General features: G+C 39.5%; 1 protein-coding gene across 1 annotated transcript; it reads right to left on the reverse strand.

Moving 5' to 3' along the window:
• Positions 1 to 1,051: 1,051 nt before the first annotated feature.
• On the reverse strand, positions 1,052 to 5,752 carry LOC115691909 (zinc finger protein GAI-ASSOCIATED FACTOR 1-like). The gene is made up of 4 exons (XM_056309988.1): positions 5,462 to 5,752; positions 5,091 to 5,429; positions 3,449 to 3,845; positions 1,052 to 1,947 (listed from the first exon to the last, which is right to left on the reverse strand). Exons 2-4 carry the CDS (start codon positions 5,311 to 5,313, stop codon positions 1,107 to 1,109), a joined length of 1,461 nt encoding a protein of 486 aa, XP_056165963.1. The 5' UTR covers positions 5,314 to 5,429; positions 5,462 to 5,752; the 3' UTR covers positions 1,052 to 1,106.
• Positions 5,753 to 17,130: the final 11,378 nt, after the last annotated feature.

Consider the following 17,130-nt stretch of genomic DNA (forward strand, 5'->3'; position numbering starts at 1 on the left):
GATACTTTTTAAAGGAATGAGGCCCCCTTGATAGAGGCAAACCACTTAGTTTTTGACGATCTTGTTGGGACAGGATCTGCACATTACCTGTGGATCTATCAATAGGTGCTTCACCGATAAAACGCGTGTTAGTAGCTTTTGATCATTTTGTCATCCTCCAAAATTATAAGGAGCTTTCTAATATGGGCATGGGACCTCGGTGCCCGAGTCCCTCGAGGCCAGAACAAGGTCCCCATCATCTAGGCTTAGGACCCCGATTACCACGCTTGGGTCTCCCAAGGTTGGGCTTGTATCTGCGGCGCACGGGCTTGGGACCTCAGCATTCGTGCTCAGGTCCCAAGTCGCTGTGCCCAAGCCCCCAGAGACCGCGCGCCTTGGCGGACCAGACCGATGTATTTGGCTCTCATATGGCTAGGCTTAGGACCCTTGTGCTCATACCCAAAATTGTGATAGTTAGGCCTACGTACCACAATCTTGTACCCGCGCTTGGGTCCCCCGAGGCCGAGACAGGGACCCTTGCCTCCCACTCCAGGGACCCCCTTGACTAGGCTTGGGTCCCTTGAGGACGGGCTCAGGTTCCCAAGGATGAGCCTAGGCTCGAGACCTTGCCATCCTGGTCCGGGTCCTCAATGCTCGTGCCTAGAACCTCGATGCCTGAATCTGAGGTTGTTCTCGAGATTTTTGTTTTTTTAACGTGTTTTCATTATTTTCCTATCGCGTTGTTTGCAAGATATAGCTAAACACAGAAAAAATTATTTTCCTTGAAAATAAGTTATTTTGGTAATGTTCTCCAGCAAAATTCATTCTTTATGAAATAAACAAAGCCTAAAAAATCTTGGAATATTCCTGCAATGAAGATATAAATCTAAGAAGAATATGGAGAATTAGGCATTCTCTCAGGCCTATTATCACCAGTATAACCAAGAAACGAATGTGAGTGATCATTGAAATTAAATTGTATACTGACCTTTCTTAAAAGTAGAAAATTCTCAAAAGCCTCACTATTTTGCACGACAATCTGAATTTAGGATGAATTATTATATGATGGATAGGGAAGACAAAAAGATCTCTAATTAATTGCATAAACATTGACACAATTGTTCTAATTAAACCTCCCACATAGGTTTCTCCAGTGTGTTCTGTGGTTGAAACTGACTCATAAACCCTTTCAAATGCATCTCCCTCTGACCTTCATGCAAGTTCCCGGCCGATCTCGTCCCTCCGATCCCCAGGAAATCAACTGTCGTGGTCTTTCCATGGTCAACCTCCACACTCTTCAAGAAGTCATGACTATTCTGACCTAACAACCCACTAAAAACACCCTCCCTATCACTACCACTATTCACATTATTCATGAATTGCTCACTAATCTCTTCTTGTCCCTTCTCCATGAACCGGTTCACAAAGCCTCCATTGTGCTGAGCTTGCTTCTGCAACATTCCCCCGAACGACGACGGAGCCATCGCCGCGGAGACAAAGGTCGTCGCGCTATTGTTACTCACGGTTGCACCCATTTGAGCCGCCTTTTGCAATAATGCCGTTGCTGACATGAATGCCGAGCCGCTTTGCGGGCTATTCATCCCGTGGATCATGGTGGGAGATATCGGCGGCGGGGCGACAGTCCTTGCGTTGGCGGTGCCGAAGAGGTTGTTGCCGGAGAACAAGGTTTGAGGCATCATCAAAGGTTTCGACGAAGGAAGGATGATCCCTTGCGGGAGAGAGAATAACTGGGGTTTCGTGTCGACATGGTTGGCGAACTCAGGCGCTTCAGTGGAGGGATTGGTGTTACTTTGAGCTTGGCGTAGAGGGACTGAAGAAGAAGAAGAGAGATTATTAGGTTGTTGGCCTACTGAGGTAGGTAGGTGTGGAGCTAGGGCTTGGTTTAGCTTGGTGTTTTCTTCGGTCAGGGCATCACAGAAGGCTCTGTGGGTGATGAAGCTATCTCTCCTGCAAAATATAAATAAATGGCAACATGAAGATTAGTTAATTACAAAATTCTAACAAAGGAGAAGAGATAATTACGTACCAAGAAGCTAAAACCATTTGGATGTTAGACGAATGACATACGTGTTGAAGGAATTTAGATTATCAAACCTTTCCGAGAATAGTTTCTAGCTTCAATCATATCATTATATCATCTAAAAGCCAATTAATGTATGAAGAGTGCGACAAAACACAACAAATCATAACCTAGAACACAACCTCGTAACTATGCTAAGATTTATGAAGAAAAGCTTCATTCCATGTAGGCAAGCATTATGAATGAGCACACGAGTGAATTCACTTAACGTTATCTCTTCGAGAGAGCTTTCTTTTTGACCATGCAAGGATGTCTACCTGCTTCGTCTGGGCCTGTAAATGTGGAAAGACTCAACCTTTCTCTATCGTTTTCGTCAAAACGTTGAAAAGTTTCATTAACTGCGAAAATAGCTGCATGTTGACGTTCTTTCTTTTCGTCGCACTTGGGTGGATAGGATTGAATAAATCCGTTCTTTATCCTGTCATGACAGATAACTAACTAGGCCCACTAGAGAGAGAGAGAGAGAGAGGGCGTATTAGCAAATTATTTTAATCTAAATGAGTCGTGACGATCTTTGGACGGCTTTGACTTTGGACTTTCGTTACAGAGCGTTCAATGTTGATGGCACCCTCGGTCTCCCTCAGACTTAAACTAAATATCTGCAATTGTCTACTCTCGGTCAATATAAAACACCCCAGACATCAAGATTCATTTCAGGAAAGATGTTGGCTTTGGGAGGATCAAGAACGCGTCAGAAGCAATAGAAGCATCGCCCGAATAACGTCCTTAATTTATGCATGAACTAAGTTCGCACAAGGCATGGCTCTAGCTATAATTCTACATGATATCAAGGTGGAAGGTTTTGGATGACTCTGCAGGCTATTCCCCTATGTTAGCACAATTAATATCGTGTTTGCGAAAGCAAGAAATAGCAAAATCTCGTGATTTGCGACCCATATACATGCTTTCAAGTTCTTGTGTCTATACGGAATCTCAATCCATGCACGGGAGTAGGTAAAATGCTCGAATTTAAAAACATGGTCAGAACGACCATTTAAGAATTTAGGAAAAGTCAATAAAGGGCGGATATATTTTAAACTATATCTAGCAATTTGACTTGTCTACAATTGCTTGAATATGGTGCATGCACATTTCCCCCCAACCAGGCTTCTGATTGGTAGATTGTAAATTTGAACATAAATAAATATTTATTCTTAGGTAAATTTGCATGTGAAGAAATATAATTCAATTTTAAATTACATCTAGCATCCTAAGCTAGCCAGCTCGTGTAAATCAAGAAATATTACATGTCCAGAAAGACCACCCTTATGCATTTGCCCCATCAACTAGACAGTGAGTTGAAAGAACAAACCAATGATTGAATAAGTCAAATTTAAATAGATGGAGACATATAGTTAGGGGACAAACCTGGAGAATATAGTGCCACAGTCACATTTGTATTCCCTAGTCCCACAAGTCTTGGAATGAGCCTTCCAATCCGATTGAACTGCATACTTCTTGGAGCACCTCTCGCACTTCCACTTCTTCTCCCCATGCTTCCTGCAGAAGTGCTTCTTGATCCCCGTCAGGTCGCCGAGAGCTCGGGCAGGGTTGTGGTGCACGCAGCTCGGCTCGGGGCACACGTAGACCCGCTTCCGGATCTCGGCACTCCCTCTCTGCTTGAGCTTCCATGGGAGGTTGTGGCCTCGCCGGTGGAGCTGCAGGTTCTGGTCCCTCTGGAAGCCCTTGTTGCATATCTCGCACACGAAACGGTTCGTCGCCATGAGCGTGGTCGGGGATAGAGCAATGACTTCTGCGCTTGGGTCTGCATTCAAGAAAAAAAACAGTTTTTGAGTCAAGTCCTTTATGTTTTCCCAATGTCGATGGGTTTCAGGGGGATCATTTTGCATGGTAATGTATTTTGACATAAAGCCATTATTGCGCACGGCCTGATTGCTTTTCATTGCCAAATGATTCAAATCTCTTTTGGTAGGATTTACTGTTGATTGGACAAGTGTGATCAGGAAAAGGTGAAAAAGGTGTTATGATGCCAATTATGTTCATAATCAGTGGTCGTCCACTCACATATTTTATTAATAAAAAAAATTCAAATTTTTTTTTGCTACAGCAGCATATAATATTGTCACATTTTGTGTCTAATGTTTCATGTGCATGGCTCCAATATAAAACTAGGGTCACAACTAGAAACCAAAGTAAGTGGATCTTATGAGCTCAAGTACTAATTTATAGAAACATCATCCATAATGATAGAACAAATTAAGATTAATTATATAAATACGTCCACAAATTAGTATTAAACAAATTGTTATTCCATTGACAGAAAAAAAATGATTCTCTTACCTGATACAGCTAGAAACAAAAACAAAGGATAAAAAAAAGGAGATTGATAGAAAAAATGCAGGCCCAACAGTTTACTACAATGATTGGAATACTGAGCCAATAATGGAGGCTCCTCCTCCACAACTTTCACTCACCAATAATTCTTTCATTTCTGGAACCCATTTTAGCCATGGAGGAGCTAGTAAAGTTCTCCTAAAAAAGGAAATATTTCATGATAAATAAGTGTCTTTAAATTTATTTTGGGCTGCCTTTACTTCCATCCCTCTTGATCTATGTCCCCTCATATTATATATATATATATATTGGATTTAAGGGGTGACTACAAAGTAGCTTGCTTGTACATATTGCTTTTATAGACTCAAAACTCAAATTAGTTTTCCTAAACTTGAACCCAAAAGCTTGAATACTTACCACAGATATTAGATCCAATTGTCACCCAACAACATAAATTTAAGTTCTTGACACAAGCATGAGATATAACATGCAATTTTATCAGCTCAACCCAAGAACAAACATACTCTAATCAACAGGAGTTGAATCATATGTAGCTAGCGAGCTAGCTGCTATTCTTCTTCAAGAAGAAAAGAGCAAGTTCAACAGTATGGGTCCAAGCAGAAAGAAGATCCATCTAATGAATCTGAAAATGAATAACTTCAACTGCATGAGATGAATCTCTAAATTAACAACAAGGATATCTATTTGATTTAACCTGGATTTCCTGGTAAGCTTCTTTTCTTCTTAGCTTGTGGAGCTTGCTGCTGTGGCCTCTCATCATGAGTACTTGCGGAGAGACTATCATTATTGGCTGATGCTGATGATAACAATGAATTATTAGCACCAAAGAGGTGATTCAGAAGCTCCTGTGGTTGAACTTCAGCTTCGCCAGTATTGCCTGAAGAGAAGCTCCCACCTTCACCTGTGATATTTGACATCTTGAAGAAGACAAAGATGAAAAGGGATAAAAGGGTGGCCAAGAAAAAGATTAAAATTGCTTATTTTCAGCGATTTTGTTTTTGTCTCTCTCCTCTCTCTCTCTCTCTCTCTCTCTCTCTCTCTCTCTCTCTCTCTCTCTCTCTCTACCTTCCAAACTCTCTTGGTTTCTTTCTTCCTCTCTTTCTCCCTTTCTTGCCTTTCTTTTCTTGTTTTTTGCCTCACTTTGGTGCTATCTTGTTCTCACCTCTCAAAAGGGACCGATCCTCAGAGAAAAAGGGATAGAAGGAGAGGAAAAAGATAAAATGGAGAATAACAACAGAGAAATCCGGGGATTTGTTGTGACTAGAGGAAGACAAAGACCATGGAATTCTCCTTCATTTCTGGTGGAGATGAGAAACTCTTTGATTGCCTTGGCACCAGAAGAACACAACAAGATGGAGTTTCCTTAACTCAGTTTAATATTCATATATATCATGTCAAGGGTGACAGCTGCATGTTTTGTCCCCAAATTGCCCCTATGCTTCCGCCCTTTTTTTTTTTGGGTCCTTTTCAAATCATATAAGGGAGGAGCTGCCCTTTCTATGAACTCTAGTGAAATGAAAAGGTACCTGTGGGACATAAATTGAAAACTTCATAAGCTGGTTCAAATTTGAATCTTTTGGCTTATTATGGATTTGATTCTATCTGATGGATCTTGTTTAGCTGGTTTGAGTTGTTCTCATTTGTACTGAAAGACAAGACACAACACGTAAGTGTGTGGAAAAAAATGGGAAAAAGTTATAATTAAAAGAGGAGAAAGTGTGATTTTGGATTTTATTTAAAATAAATGAATGTTAGAATGTGAAATATTTAGTTTGAGTTTATAATCCATGAAGGACATAAGGAGGAGGGTATGATTGTTTTATGTTAACCCTTCCAAATTGCCATTTCATCTATTGTTTACCAATTTGTGATTGTTACATACAAATTTGAACATCATTGAAGTTGTTTAGGGCTTCGACGGATGAGAGTACATTATTGGAGGAAACTTCCTTTTTATCTTCTTCTCCTTTACCTAAAAAAGGAAAAAAAAAGATAGGGAAATTTCCAAGTTCTTGAACTAGATCGAGTTAACTATATTGTGAAATATGTGGTGTATTCTTGGCCACTAATTATATTTGATATATGAAGTACCGAAAAATCACATTCAAGAAAAAAAAAAGGCGTGCATCCTCTGCAGGATTCACCAATTTCAATCGATATTATCCGAATTTCATACAAAAAAAATAAAAAAGAAAGACAACACCGACCTAGAACGTCGGACTTCTTTATCTTAAGCATAACCAAATCCCCTTACACTTGTGGTTTTTGTATTGATCAAATCTTCTCGCAATTAAATGAATAATCATGTCCATGACCCATATAATGCCTCCTTAATTTTTTTAATTCATAAATTTTTTGGTGCCCATGGCAAATCCAAGGGCTTAAGTTAGGTACATCGATTTTTTCTCTTTTTTTGATTTGACTCCAATAATTCTCTAATTATTTTCAAAGATTGCTGGCGGACGAGGGCTTCTTCCGCCCTGACCTTTGTCCGCTTGTGCGGCGATATTTTTCTTTAATCACAGCAGCTTTTGTCCCCAAAATGCCCCTCGCGATGGACCGGATTTACCGGGAGTGGCATTCGAGAACCAGCCGCCGTGAAGCGGGGAATGACGGGAATGCCCCTCCATGGGGTCACGGGTGGGTCACCGGGGGCCGGGACGCCCTGTCTCGAAAAGGACTAGACAGAGGGAAATCGAATTCTTCTATTCACGTGCACTGCTTGGGGTACACAGCAGCATGTACCAAGGGGGGGCACAGAAATCAAATTAGTGTTAAGTGTTAGAAAGAAAAATGAAAATCGATAATCGAATTTGGAGCGAATCGAACGAACCGAGTTGAATAAGATGAATTCGTTTCGGTTGATCTACTTGATCGATTTGGTTCTGTCCGGTTCGGTCCAATTTTGATTTATCGGCAGAGCCACATCTCGTTCTACAGTTAATTTTGCTCGGCGAGAATAACGTTGCAAACCTCTGTCAATTTTCTAAAATGTTTTTTGGGTTTCTCCTAGAATGTCTAGAATCCAAGATCCTATTAGCCAAGAGCTCAAGAGCACAAGTTTTTGAAGTACACAATCCGGCGCCGTCACGTTATCCTCTCGTTCACTTCAGAAAGTCTTCACCGACACCGACACATTGTCTTTTTCTTTATTTACACGTTACATTATGAATCTATTCATAAGGTTTTTTAATGAATTTTTTGTTGTTGAAAGTTGGATTTGATATTAAACTAGTGAGAATTTACCTTCGGACATGGTTTGTGTAATGACTGCGGGCTTGACAGTAACATTAAGTTCATCGGAACGGATCGGGAGGGAAGAGAAACATTCTGCAATTGCAATCGTGTTTGGATGACTGGAAAGAAACCGTGGGAAAAAGGATTGTGAGGGATCGAGCAGGATTGGTCTGCTCAATTTAATGTACATTTTAAATCCCCGGAGAGATCCGGAGCGACGTGAAGGGATTTGCGTACTAATAAACAAATCCACTTTTCTTTCTTATATACTTATATGACATTCATTTACAAAGTACTTAAAAAATGATTTATGTCATAATATATCATTTCCATTCTTTTCCTTGCTGGCATCCAAACTCCACATGGAAATAAAAACTCAGACAAACATTACTTTTATACATCACAATATAGGATAATACCATATGGTGGACTTTTTAGTCTCGACATTCTCCTTATAATATATATGTAAATCTGTGTCCCAGGTTGTGAATTTCTTACTACCAAGGCGGAGACCCACTTTAATAAACTCCTAAATTTGAGCAACATTCTTTTTAAAAGACTATGACCAGGTATCATGTTGAATATTCTGGCCTGCAATATGGACACAGTTTGCTGACTGAACTTTTCAAAAAGCATCATCCAAAAGAACCCTATTTTCTTTTCTTTTTTGTATACAAGTCCTTTTTCCTTTTTCACCATTTTAGTTGAGTCTACCAGTCACGACCAAACAGCCTCGAATTTAAGAAATGTAGAGGAGAAGTTGACCATATGTCCACCATCGTAGAACCAAGCAAAAGATAAATTTGCATTCTTTCTGGCAAAGCTTCACATCAACGCTCATGGTTTTCATTATTTTGATAAATTACTCAACTAATATTGCTAATACGTCATCTAAATCTCTACACAGTGTGTGCATATATACTTATATATTGTAGTGAAGAAATATATTTATATAGGGTCCAGTTGGGGCCCGTTTGATAACTTGCCAAACAGTGAAAATTTCTGTTCTTTTGTTCCTATAATCAGTTATGGAACAGAAATTTGTTTGGTAAACTTTTTGTTCCTGGGCACAAATTTGCAAAAAATTGTTTCCAAAGTTAGTTTTTGAACAGAATCAAGAAGCAAAAAAAAGTAGCTTCTTGATTCTGGAAACAAGAATCAGAATTGGAAAAGAAATTATTATTTTTTTCTTCTTCTTCTTTCCCGTTCTTTCTGTTCTTCTTCTTCTTCATTCTTTTTGCCTGGCCGGCCACCGGCGACATAGGCGACGGCCGGGTCGGCCGGCCACCGACGAGGGTCTGTGAGGGCAGCCCTCGAGGCTCGCGGCCTAGGCGAGGGCCGCCCTCGAGGCTCGCGGCCTAGGCAAGGGCCGCCCTCACCGGATCTGGCGAGAGTTGGATTTTCGCCTCCGCCCTAGTCGGATTTGGCAAGGGGGGCCCTCACCTAGGCTACGAACCTCGAGGACGGCCCTCGCCGGCTCGGGCGAGGGCTGGAAAAGGCTAGCGAGGGCGACACTCGCCCAGGCCGCGAGGGTCCAACCCTCGCCCTTGCCGGCGAGGGCCGCGACGCCCTCGCCAGCCATGGCCAAGAAGGAGGAGAAGAAAAAAAGAAAAGAAAAAAAAGAAAAAAGAAAGAAAGAAATATTAAAATATTTAAAAATATTATTAATAAAAAGAAATTTTGTGCCGTTACCAAACGCATTTCTGTTCTTTTTCTATTCCGGGAATGGAAATTTTGAGCCGTTACCAAACGCTTTCAAATACTCAGAATCAGTTTTCGAGCACAGAATAAAAACAATCATTTCTGAGCAGAATCAGTTTCCGGGCACAGAATCGTTGCCATTCGCACCCTTGATATACTCAATTCCAAGCATCTCTGACTAGTGTAGGCATCATTTACTTAATTACCTAATAATATCCTCACCAATGCCCTCGGACATCCATTACATCGCGGACCGAATCACTTTTGCCTAAATCACTTCATTAACTTCATTCGCCGCTGCTAATTAACTTAATCTTTGCTCAAATTCATGATCTTTACTGCCTCACATGCACCGTCTCCAAACTTGTGAGAGTGAATGTCGCAATAGGGAACAGGTGTCTGTTTCTTCATGCTGTAAGATTCAATTATTATATACATGTAGTTGAAACATGAGTTTCATGTGTTGTCGCATTCCAAGTCGTGTTGAGGCGAGTGCTGCCGCTGGAAAAGCTTTTCGGAAGCATCGGGGTAGTTTCTTGATGGAACAGTATCGCTAGATCTGTTCCAAGTACAATCGGGCACTTTCTTGCAGAAAGACAACAAAGATATACGTTGCAATTCAAAGAAGCTTTTGAATTCAGGATGCAGGAGCTCATGGAAAGACAAAGTTCTCTTTTCTTCTTTCATTTGTTCTTTGGTTTCTTCCATGAACATTTCTTGCTATCTTACCTAACCATTTTTGGTCGTGTTAATTAATCTATATCAACCAACACAACTGCTAATCAGCTCAAGTTCGATGGCTTGTAAAGGACTGAACGCGCATATATTAGGTTTTGTGGTTGGGCCAGTGGAGGTTTATCAAGTCATAAACAAAAGGGTTTTGTGTCCAAGAAGACTTTGTAGTGCATGCATTTCATGTCACCAACGACTCCTCCCCCAAATTTTTTAATGCAGCTTCTCTTGTCTCTTTCCCAAGACAAGAGTCAGCAAGCTGTGAGAGATCAATCAACTGTCTTGATAGATAAGGACACCATTTGGAAGAGAGAGAGAGAGAGAGAGAGAGAGAGAGAGAGAGAGAGAGAGAGAGAGAGAGAGAGAGAGAGAGAGAGAGACAGAGAGAGACCGACCTTGACCCCTCTACGAAAACCCAAATAGTAAAGGAGGGAAAAGATGGGGATGAGAGCATAGTGGAGCTCCAATTTGGCCATGAACTATAGCTTAGATAAATAAAATAATTAAGAGGAAATACTTCGTGGGTCGTTGTCAATCAAGTTCAGAGCACTAAGGATTAAATATAGTAAAAAAAAAAAAAGGAGCGACAAACTTCAATGTAATGAATCCATAGCAATCAATACAATAGAGGCCGACCAATCAAGATATTCACCCTTCATTTTGGACATCATAGCATATCTATGGTTTGGCCTTAGGCGCTCCTGGTTGGGTAATTCTATATTATGTAATAAAGTGATTGGGGGATGAATGGCAAGATGATGATGTGGCATGTTCGAGAGTTTAGTTTAGTTTTGTTTGATTTTATTTTTTATTTTTAAAGTTTGTTGGAGTTGTTGGGTACTTAAAAAAGCTCCTACTTTTTATATCATATTTAGATGTGTAATCAATATTAAAAGGCCAATTTGTCACTCTTTTCTTGATTTATGAATTTCAAAAACGAAATTAGATACTTTTCACATTGAAGTTTATTGTTAAAAAAATCAATCCAGACATCCTTTAATTCATTCGTTTGACAAAAAGTGTTGAAAATATGTTCCGGGCTTCGTAAAGGACATTCAATCCAAGAAGGTTTTTTAAATTTGAGTAGGTTTCGTACTTTTAGTGGTTTAGTAGGTTTCCTAAAAGGGATTATCTATTTTTTATACAAATCTTTTCTATATAAAAGGTGAATCTTTTTCTTGAATTGCATACAAGAGGAGCTTTTTCGGTGTTCGAGCCAATAAATCTTGTGGTATTATCTATGAATTCTTTTGTGAGATCGAAATATTGTTTCGTGAGGAATTGTAAGGGCTAATCATTAGATGTAATTAGAGGCTAGAAAATACCGAGAGTTGCGACTTGAGTGTGAATGTAATCTCCATTATATTATTTGATCAATAGTAGAATCCTATGTTGCTCTTCTCGTGGAGTAAGGCCCACCAACTAAACCATGTCAATTCATGTTTGATTTATTTCCTTGTTCTATTTATTTTATGGTGTTCGATCGCTTAGTTTTGCAACAAAAGGTACTATAATTCGGTATGCCACATAAAAATTGTCATTATCACTGTATGCCACGTATTAAGATGTCATTAGCACTATACTACCACAAAACAATATAATTTTCATTTGTTTGGGTTCCAACGTTTGTCTCATCAGTAAAACCACAAACTAATATGAATTTCATTCATTCATTAACTTCATAGGTATTACTAAAACCGCATATGACGCAGGACTAATACTTTTCCAAGTTTTTTACCCCCACACTTTTGGACAAGTTAACTTATGCTATCATAGCATAAATTATGTAACAAGCCATTGCATCCTCAATGTTATCTATTAGACACGGTTAAATAGTAAAATCGCATCATTGAAAATTTGCTAAAATGTCCCTCTGCTACTTTTGATCTTGATTCCACGGCTCTTAATATTAGTCTTTCTGAAAGGATAGCGTTGATTCGTGTTTTGTTAGGTAGTAAAAAAGAAAAAAAAAGGGTGTACTCATATCACGACGAGAAAATTTGGACTAGCAATTCAATTGGCACCACGCAGGAACCGCACGATCCAAACGGCACCAATCCCGTCTAAAGAACAGACAAAATATTCCATAATTTGTGCCTATTCCTTAGGGTCCACATCAACGTGCCAAAACAAATCAGAAGTCTTGTTTTATTTACTAATCTTTTTTGGCCAGAAAACAATTTAGAAGTTGGAATGACCTGGGGGACTACTTGAGAAGAATTAGGCCGATACGTTAACTCCAAGAAAGACACAGAAGCGTGGAATCATCAAACGCACACTAACAACCTCAAAAAACCAGTCAAAGCAATAACCACAAAAGAGAGCACCGACACATTTTGTAATCTTATTGTTCCTACCCGTTGTCCTAACAACTTCAATCTTTCTCGACAAAGAAACCCTAACCATCATCGACCACCATCGACCAATACGATGAAGAGAATGTCGCGCCAAATTAGCAGAAACTTAGAAAAGATTCTTCTTAGGTATTCTTCGAGTGCACGGTCTCTCCGTCCATCCAAATCAATCTTCAACGTTACCGGTTTGAACTAAACTCAAGCCACAAGAAACCCTAAGAAACAGCAGCAGATTCTCTATTCGAATTGATGATGAAGCCGGGAAAGGAATATTTCCATTTTCAACGAAGCCAAACAGCATGGTGACACAGAGAGAGGGAAAGATTTTGCTTTCGGCACGTAACCATCAAGCACAGCAATGCAACAGTGCGATATTCTCATGAATCGGAAATTTTTGCAAGTGGGATTGGTTTCTTGTCTTTTCTGGCCTGAGCGTATGTGCTCAGATTGTTGCACCTTTTCTGAATGCCATGATTGTGGTCTCTGCATTTCCTTTGCGATTACACAGTAGTCCCTTGTACATAATAAAAAGAAATTTATTAGGTGATCTATCCACAAAAAAAAAATTATTGGATGAAAGTATGGTTGCTCTCTCACAAACATCACCAAAGCATATTATCAGATAGGTGCAATAATAAAGACACAGATTCTTTGTAACTTCGTTAATTTAAATGTGAGGTACTTATTGTAAATTCTCTGCAACTATGCTAAAAATTTGAGGAAATTAAGGGCACGTTTGGCAAGTTACCAAATAGTAACTATTTATGTTCTTTTGTTCCCAGAATCAGTTTTGGAATAAAAATTCATTTGGCAAATTTTTTATTCCCGATCACAAATTTGCAAAAATTTGTTCACAGAATCAATTTTGGAACAAAATCAAGAAGCAAAAAAAAGTAGCTTCTTGATTATGAGAACATGCATCAGAAATGAAATTTTTTTTTTCTTCTTTCTTCTTGGTTTCTTCTTCTTCTTCATTCTTGGCTTGCCACCGGTCGCCAGCAACCGGCCACAGGCCAAGGTCGGCGAGGGCGTCGCGGCCCTTGTCGGCGACAGCGAGGGTGAGGGCTAGACCCTCGCCGCCTAACCCTCGCCGCCGCCCTCGCTAGATTTGGCGAGGGCAGCTCGCCGCCTGGGCGAGGGTCGCCCTCGCCGGATCTGGCGAGGGTGGCGGCGGTGAGGGTCCAGCCCTCGCTATCGTCGGCGAGGGCCACGACGCCCTTGTCGGCCATGGCTGAGGAAGGGAAAGGGGAAGAAAAAGAAAGAAAGAAATATAAAAAAATTTCAAAATGTTATTAATAAAAAGAAATTTTATGCAGTTTCCAAATCCATTTCTATTCTTTTTTTATTCCAAGAATAGAAATTTTAGGCAGTTACCAAATACCTTCAAATGCTTAGAAATTTTTCCCGGGCACGAAATAAAAAGGAATCATTTTTTAGCAGAATTAATTTTTGGAAACAGAATGGTTGCCAAACGCACCCTAAGTGAAAGATTTTTATTTTGCACTCTTTTTTAGTCACAGGAACACCGATTTATTAATAATCGAAATAGATCGGAGTCACTAATTTGCGATATCATTTCTTATTGCAATCTGTGTTTAATATAATGTGAAAGAAAGAAAACTCTGCATCACTTTTAATCAAAAGTAACATGATATGATCAATGGTACAATAATAGCAACTTGTATGCTTGGATTGGCCCATCAAGGAGACTTTTAAAATGAATTTGCTTTTAGAGATATAATCAACATCTTTCCAGCATTTACGTCACCGACCCTCGCCTTGTGGGACCTCTCCCCATCACATCTAGTCTAATTCATAACATCGTCATCTTCTTTTTTCTAATATAAATGAAACACATCATCCATAAAAAAATTCATCAAATAATAGATATCGAAAGATATGATTTTTTTTTCTATTCAAAACAAAGAAATTGAACATTAGTTAATGATTAATACTCATGACAAGTTGAATTCCAACAATGGTAGCTACAAACATTATCAACAAAGCACGTTAATATGCGGGTAACACTTAAGAATGAAATCTCATTATTAAAAAATGAAACCAATAATGAGCTCAAACAGACTATAAGTAAATGAACCTAAATTTTGAAAAATAATCTTAGTGACGTGAGACCCTTATGGTAAGTCTCAAAGGAGATCGCGGTTGCTGGTCGGTCCTCCCCATTTTTTTAATTAATAATTAAAAAGAAACCTTAAAGCTAAGTTAGATGTGAAAAAATGAGCATGTTTTTAGGTTCGAAAACCCAAAAATAAGCAAACTTAAATAAAATTACGAATTATCACGACCTTCGTTCCTAATTAAACTCCTATTTGTTGTGAGCCTACCTATTGCAATTTAATCTTGTGATCAATCCAAATCACATTAAAAGCTCTTCCTAACTCCTGCTTTCACTTCAGGATCATCTACTTGAAATTTAATAGCTCTTCCTTTCCCAAGTGGAAAATGTTTGCCTTTTGGACTCATTTTCCATGGCCAGATAAAGCTACTTTCGAGCGGATCCCGCGATTCGCTTGTTTCTTAACAGGGAGACTTAGGCAGTGGCTGTCCTTACAAGCTTTAAGAGAGCTAAATGCAAACCAAACAATAATTTCAAATAAAGCTGATGATGACCATCATCCTCCACCTTGTAATCGTTGATCTGACGTGAGCAAAAGCTCATCATGATCCCTATAATTTGTGACCACCAATTTTCTTTTTGATTGCGAAATGAAGAAGGAAATTACCATTTTCTCTCATTGTGTCTTTATCACAATGTTTATGGCTGAGGATCGAGATTCTCGAATAGGAGCTGCTTAAGTACTCGATCGAGCTGTCAATTGTACGGAGCTTAATGAGGGAGCATGATTTGAAAGAGAGATACGTAGCTCAATTTAACTTTTTTGACCTTTTCTCCTTTGAAATTTCCTCCAATTTTTGCAATTCTTGTTGCGCAGGAAAAAGGCGTGGAAAGTGGAGGGGGAAAAAAACAAAAAATTTCAACGTGAATTGATGTCGGGTAGGAAAAATCTAGCGTGTCTGGAAAGTACAGTATATGATTCCCCAACATGATCTCTACCACGAGCCTATCCAAAATAAAGGGTGATGGCTCAACACAGTGATCGTGGTATCGAGGAAGAGGAACCCTTTTGGGTAGGCATGAAACATTGTCCTCCCCTTGGACATATAGTTGTGAAATTATATATGTTCAACGTAGTTTAATCATTCATTAAGAGTACATCTTTTGGCCATACATCTCTTTATTAGCTCGGTTGATCTTGAGATGAATCCGTGAGCTAAACAATCTTCTTAATGCGATGCACCCAATTGCTGCTAGATTGATGTTTGGCATTAGAGATTTTTCTGCTCGAACATCTCTCGATTAGCTATGTTGATCCTGAGATCAATCCGTGAACTAAACAATCGTTTTGATGTGAATGCACCCCATTGATAGATTGATGTTTGGCATTAGAGTTTTTTCCACTAGTGTTTTTAAACTGTCCATATATAACTTGCTAAAACAATATGATCGTGGATATGAATGACATGTAAGAAATCAATTGTTGTATAACATGTGTACATAAAAATGTAAAGTCATCAGCTAGGAGCACTTGGAAAATTACCGTTTTGCGTCAGGACAGGCAAATTACAGCGTAGTGAGAATTAGCCAAGAATTCGAAATTTTGCAGACACTTCATTTTGAGAGCGAAAGATGCAAAGTTAATTATATGTTGAAGGCCTGTAGCCAACACCACAACCAAGTAACCCCAACCAACCGAGAAAATACTTAGTGGTTTCTTCCCACCACGTCATTACCCTACATGGCATGGATTTTTTTGCTCTTATCCAATTACTACTTGACATATATATGTGATGTGGAATCAAATGAAACAAAAATTTAAAAAAATTTTCTGTTGTGCACTTTCAACATTTAGGATCTCGTCCTCACCTATTGCAGCCATGTACGAGGCTTTGCTTGAGATTTGGAAGTTCGCCATCTCGATCTCTAGCCTTCATATCTAGAAGTTCGCCATGGCCGAGCTTCCACTCGAATCACATCTTGTGCTTTCTCTTAAGGTCACTATCGAATTCCTTGACGGTCACAGTTTGCTATTGCGGGTTTAGGGTGAGCTTCTTGCTTAGGAAGATAAAGCCAAATAAAGGAAGATGAAGCCGCCAAAGACTAAGAGAAGCACAAAGGAAGACAAAGACGAGGTCGAAGACAACACATAGAGGAATAAAAAAAATTCAGTAGTGTGAGTATTTCTTGGTAGAACCTTCTGTTTTTTGTCTCTTTAGTTGATTTCAGTTGCTAAATGCTTTAGTAGAACCTTTAGCAGCGAACTTCTTTGGTTCTTTGATGGGCATTGTATGAGTATCCTTTTTTTTTGGTATGTTTTACTCTAACTCTTAACTTATACTCAAACTTTTGCTCGGCCTGTTTGCAGAGCGTTGGAGTCGAAACCCACATCTGAAACTAAACGTTCCCACCCCTAGCCCCCCTGAGAATGTGGGGAATCGAACTTCCCACCCCCTGTTCTCAAGTAGGAAGGGTGGCCATTGGGACAAACCCCAGTGGTTGAGTATCCTTTTGTTAGTTACAAGGTTTTGTTCTTGATTGCTTTGAAATTGCCATAGTCTATGCAGCTTTTAGCTTGGTGAAATTTGGGTGTGCTTATCTGTTATTAGTGACATTGGGATTGTAATTCAAGC

This window comes from Syzygium oleosum, unplaced genomic scaffold (genome assembly GCF_021117445.2).
Source record: "Syzygium oleosum isolate NSW1041296 unplaced genomic scaffold, Sole_v2.1 Sole_v2.03, whole genome shotgun sequence".
In the NCBI taxonomy this organism is placed as follows: Eukaryota; Viridiplantae; Streptophyta; class Magnoliopsida; order Myrtales; family Myrtaceae; genus Syzygium; species Syzygium oleosum.

Bases quoted from the DNA above. Each gene is read 5' to 3' on its own strand.
- LOC115691909 (XM_056309988.1), bottom strand. From the start codon at position 5,313: ATGTCAAATATCACAGGTGAAGGTGGGAGCTTCTCTTCAGGCAATACT. The intron at 3,846-5,090 runs GTTAAATCAAAT...TCTTGAATGCAG, and splicing joins AAGCTTACCAGGAAATCCAG to ACCCAAGCGCAGAAGTCATT. The intron at 1,948-3,448 runs GTTTGTCCCCTA...TATATTTTGCAG, and splicing joins TGTGGCACTATATTCTCCAG to GAGAGATAGCTTCATCACCC.